The 4715-nt window shown below is 54.9% G+C and overlaps 1 protein-coding gene across 1 annotated transcript; it reads right to left on the reverse strand.

Moving 5' to 3' along the window:
• Nucleotides 1–601: 601 nt before the first annotated feature.
• SPACA3 (sperm acrosome associated 3) lies at nt 602–4445 on the reverse strand (the record flags this gene model as incomplete). Its single annotated transcript, XM_082860911.1, has 4 exons — nt 602–668; nt 2836–2914; nt 3332–3490; nt 4259–4445. The coding sequence occupies 4 exons, from the start codon at nt 4443–4445 to the stop codon at nt 602–604; spliced, it is 492 nt and encodes a 163-aa protein (XP_082717037.1).
• Nucleotides 4446–4715: the final 270 nt, after the last annotated feature.

Consider the following 4715-nt stretch of genomic DNA (forward strand, 5'->3'; position numbering starts at 1 on the left):
ACCCCATTAAGCCAGCTCTTCCCGAATTGCACCAAACCCCCCACTGCTCCAAGATATGGCCAAGTGCGAGGTGAGTGGGACTTGGAGGAGAAGCAGCCAGAGCGGCCCCCTTGAGAGGGAGAGAGCTCGGGAGGGGCTGCGGCTCCATCCAGAGAGAAGCCTGGGGTCTGACAGCTGATACCCCGAAGGTATCGGGGCCCATTCACTCGCTAGTTCTACAGACGTTAGCTGAGTGCCTACCGTTCATTCAGGAGGCGTCGTTCATGCATCCATCATACATTCAGGAGGTTCATGTAGGAAACTCTGCCAGGTGTGGGCAACACGGGCACTGACACGCCCCCTCCCCAGGCCTCCAGGAGTGGAGGCAAACCTCCCGTGGTAGGCTTTTTGAAGTCCAGCTGAACCCCAGCCCAGGTGGATAGTGAGGAAACCCTGAGATGCTTCTGGTTCCAACACGCCACCTGGACGCACAGTGACAGCTGAGAACCACACTTATATATTAAACTATACTTTATTAGTTGGCTTGTCTCCCCAGGCCTGGGTCAGGAACCAAACCACATCTCCCAAGGTGTTATGCATGGCTGTCCATCCAGAGAGAATCCTACAATTCACAGCCATCCACCCAGTCACTGAGGTCCTCACCCTGGCAGTGATGCCTCCAGACCTCCCTGAGGACGGAAGATGGGGAAGAGGAGAGACCAAATCAGCTGCAGTCTTCAGTCTTTGCTCAGAGGAGAAAAGGATGGAGGCGTGGGCTCTAAACCAGAAGTGAGGTGAGGAAAGGGGCTAGCAAGGGGAAGAGAGACAAGTCAGCTGTGTTAACTAGCAAAGAACCCCCTAAAAGAAGTTAAAAAAAAAAGAAGAGAGAGAATGGCCCTTAAAAAGTTACCTGTCTAGCCTCCGTATTTTACCAATGGAGATAACAGAGTAACTTGCTCAGGTTCACCCAGAAGTCAGTGGCAAAGACTGGGGTCCACAGCCCCAATTCAATGCTCGCTTCCTACACCATGCTGTTTCTGCAGACAGTGATGCCAGCGTACATGTGTACAGCCCTTTACAGTGTACATAGCACCGCCACACCCATCACCCATTTGTCTGCCATGCCCCCCAGCAGCCCTATAAGGTAGATTGGGCAGATATTATGTTCCCTATGTTCCAAATGAAAAGCTGAGCCTAAGATGCAGAATTACTTGCCCAAGGTCCACAGCTTGTAAATGACAGAAATGCACCTACACCCAATTCTCTTTGGCTACCAACCTGGATCTTTCGGTTGCCGGTAACTATAGTTTATAGGCTCTTTTAGGACCATTACCTTGCTCCAGTGTCATGCCAGCATCTTGAGGAAGTTAAGCAAGATCCTGGGCTCCTGGGGGTCCCAAGTTCCCAGGGGTTCCAAACTTGGATAACTAGGGTCCTCTATGATGTCAATGTCAGAGAGCCCAATGGCAAGGAGGGCCCCTAAAGGACCTTGATTGTTCATCTCTTCCATTAGACTGAGACGCTTGAGGGCAAAGAACTGGGTCTTGGCCATGCCTGAAGCCCAGCACCCAGCACAGAGCCTGGCACAGGTGAGTTCTCAGGTGTGCATGTGGAGGGAATAAACAGCACCCTTCCTACATTCTAGAACCACTTCCTATTAGCCTCAGCCGCCTCTCAGAGGTTATACATGCCACAAATTTACTCCCAGCGTACAAGAGAGTTGTTCTTCGATTTAACCCAAAAGAACCTGTTTCTTCCATCCCAGGGTAATGTCCCCAAGGCCTCAAGCCCTTGGGTTCCTAGCTGAGCCTGCATTCACCCTTCCTGATTTTATAGATGTGCATTCTATCCTGCTGAGCCTGCCTCATTCCAGATTCAGCTCCTGGGGCTTCAACGGTTCTCAAATCAACACGTCTCCAAAGCTGTGGCCATTGTCAACGCCCACCTTGGACCTTCTCTACGTTCATGGTCCTTTTCACCTCCTCCTCTCGCTCACTGGCCATATATCACGTGTCCCTGTTCCTTCTCCACAGCCCCTCACCCCTCACCCCTCTCCTGTCCATCGCCTATATAACTGTCTGAGTCCACACCCTCTGTCTCTCATTTAGACTCCTGCAGAGGCTTCCCAACTAGCCCCCCTGCCTTGCTTCCTTCTGCTCATGGACTGACATTTGATACTTTCCTAATTACCCCAGCAGCCTCGTCACTATCACATCTGCCCTGGGTTCTGGCCCCCTGGAGGGATTTTACCCCTGCTGCTATCCAGATAGGGGAGTAAAGGGAGGTTGGAGACTCTCTGTAGAGAAGCTCCCATCGGAAGAGGCTGGGAAGCTGTAGGCCTGCTGCTTCAGGGGCTCCAAAGATACAGTCCAGCGCCCCGTCAGATGCTCATCCAACTCCCTTGCCTATGAGGATGGCTCCAAAGGCCATCTTGTGGGAAGGAGGTGAGTAAAGGGAAGGCTGATAGGGTGCGGCTCCAGAGCTCCCACCCACGCTTCAAGCAGGGAACTTCTTTGATCTGTTGTACTGGACAAAGATGCCACAGTTAAGAAACAAACAAAGTTCCTAGACCCTGGACTAGTGAACTTGTAGGCAGGCATCCCGACATAGGCAGGTCTTGGAGGAGCCAGGCTTGGCTCCGTGACCTCCAGTGACTTGCTGATCCTCCCTAAAATTCAGTGCGTTGTCTGTAAATACATCAGTGGTAGTGAGCTCCGCCACCGCAAGCGGCGTGCAGATTAGATTGTGAGGCCATGGAATGGCGCCTGGGGTAAGGAGGACACTCAGAGAAGGTTAGTTCCCTACTGTGGTCCTGGCCACGTCTCCTTGCAGGGGCCTCCAACCTACATTACTTACCAGGTGCCCAGACCCTGGGGATCCTGAACTATCTTCATGGCACAGATAACAGTATCCTTGAGGTTAGGATTCAACAAGTCTGGGGAGGGAGGCAGAGAAACACGATGAGGGAGCAGGGGCTGGAGCTGGATAGCCAGAGTCTGTCTCCATCTCTCTGTCTTTCTCACACATGTACACACCCTCCTCCATCCTAAATTCAACCCTGTCCCTCAACCGCCCTGGAAGCACAGGGCTTCCCCGATCACTTCCCCCCATCAGAAGCCATCCCCCCTCCCTTGCCACAGCTCTCAGGACAGTGTCCCATCTGGGACCCCAAATTATATTCACGGAGGATCCATCCTCATCACTCGCCCCATCCCGCCCTCCTTGGTAGACCCAGCAGGCAGCGGGGGTCCCCACTCAAACATAAGGCAGGAGGAACACACAAGGCTGGGGAAGAAGCAATGGCCGGTGCAGAGCCCGGCCCCAGCCAGCCCCGGGCCCAGGCCCAGCCTACCGGAGCAGTACATCTGGCACATGTTTGGGACCTTGGGGTTGAGATTTTTGCACCATTTCCGGCTGTTGATCTGGAAGATGCCATTGTTGGTACTTCCATCGGCTTCGTGGTCCACGGCAGCTGTGTTGAAGCCACTTGCGAAGTAAGCAAGACAGACCCCTGCACAGGGCGGAGACACAGGCCTGCGGGTCGGATGACGGAGGCCAACCCAGCCCAGAGGGCTCATGGGGCAGACTCCACACGTCACCTCCTCTGAGCCTCCACTCCCGTTTCCAGGCAGTCAGGGCAGACGCCCTCCCACCTCCTTGACAAATGAATCCATCGAAGCTCAGAGGGGCAAAGTGACTGACTCAAGGTCACACAGAGCTACCGAAGAGCAAGGGTCGGGACCCGACCTCAGGCGTCCTGACACCTAGGCTAGCAATCTTCCCACGGTCTCACTGTCCGCACATAGTAGGACCCAAGAAATGCCGTGGGGTGAACGAACAAGAGCTCGCTCTTTAGAGACATGATTAGGAAGGCACAGGGGGAACCTAGAGAGAGGGCTAGAACTAGAGAAGAAATGAGTCCTGGTGTGGCTGGACTTCATAGCTTCTCGAAACTGCCACCAGCTTGAAAAGTTTGGTATTTACTGCTTTGCTCCGCTCGCCCTAAACTTCACTGGGAATGTCTGACCCTCGTGACCGCAATTCAGATTAGGGTAGGACACCATTCTTTTCCTGTGGCTCCTGGCTTTACCAGCGGGGGAGAAAAGGAAGAGGTCGTTCTGCTGTGGCTGCCTGTCGTCTGCCTGCTGTGTATTCACCCCAGTGCCACATGTTCTCTACCTCTCAGCTCATGGGATCCTTGTTTGACAAAGGAGAACAGAGGCTCCCAAGGCCACAGCCCTGGAGGGAGGAAGAGGGAGGAAGGGAGGGCAGTCCTCACAGTCCGCCAGGCTGTATCCCCGGAAGCCATCCAGGCCGAAATCCTGCAGCATTCTGGCCAGCTCACAGCGACTGTAGACCTCGGCCTGGCCGGAGGTGAGCAGGCAGCTGAGCAGAGACGCCAAGGCCAGTGACGTCATCCCAGGCAGGCACGGCCACCTTCTGGGAGCCCAGCTCCCACCTTCCATGCGGGCGGCAGGGTTGGAGACCCCGTCGCCCTGGCTCCAAGCTGGGCTTTGACAGGCAGCTCACAGAAGGGTGCCCCTGGAAGAAGAAGGGAAGCAGGGCCTGAGTGTACCTGGGAAGTGCCAACCTGCTCCCCTGCAGCCCTGATGGGGCCTCAGCCGTACCACCAAGAGCCAGAAGAGGGTTCCCCGAGGCCAGCCTCTTTCCCCTCCAATCCTGCTTTGTAACCCCCTGTCCCGGCAGCTGAGAGAGAGGAGGGGAAGCGGGGAGAG

The sequence above is a fragment of the Leucopleurus acutus genome (genome assembly GCF_964270905.1).
Source record: "Leucopleurus acutus genome assembly, chromosome: 19".
In the NCBI taxonomy this organism is placed as follows: domain Eukaryota; kingdom Metazoa; phylum Chordata; class Mammalia; order Artiodactyla; family Delphinidae; genus Leucopleurus; species Leucopleurus acutus.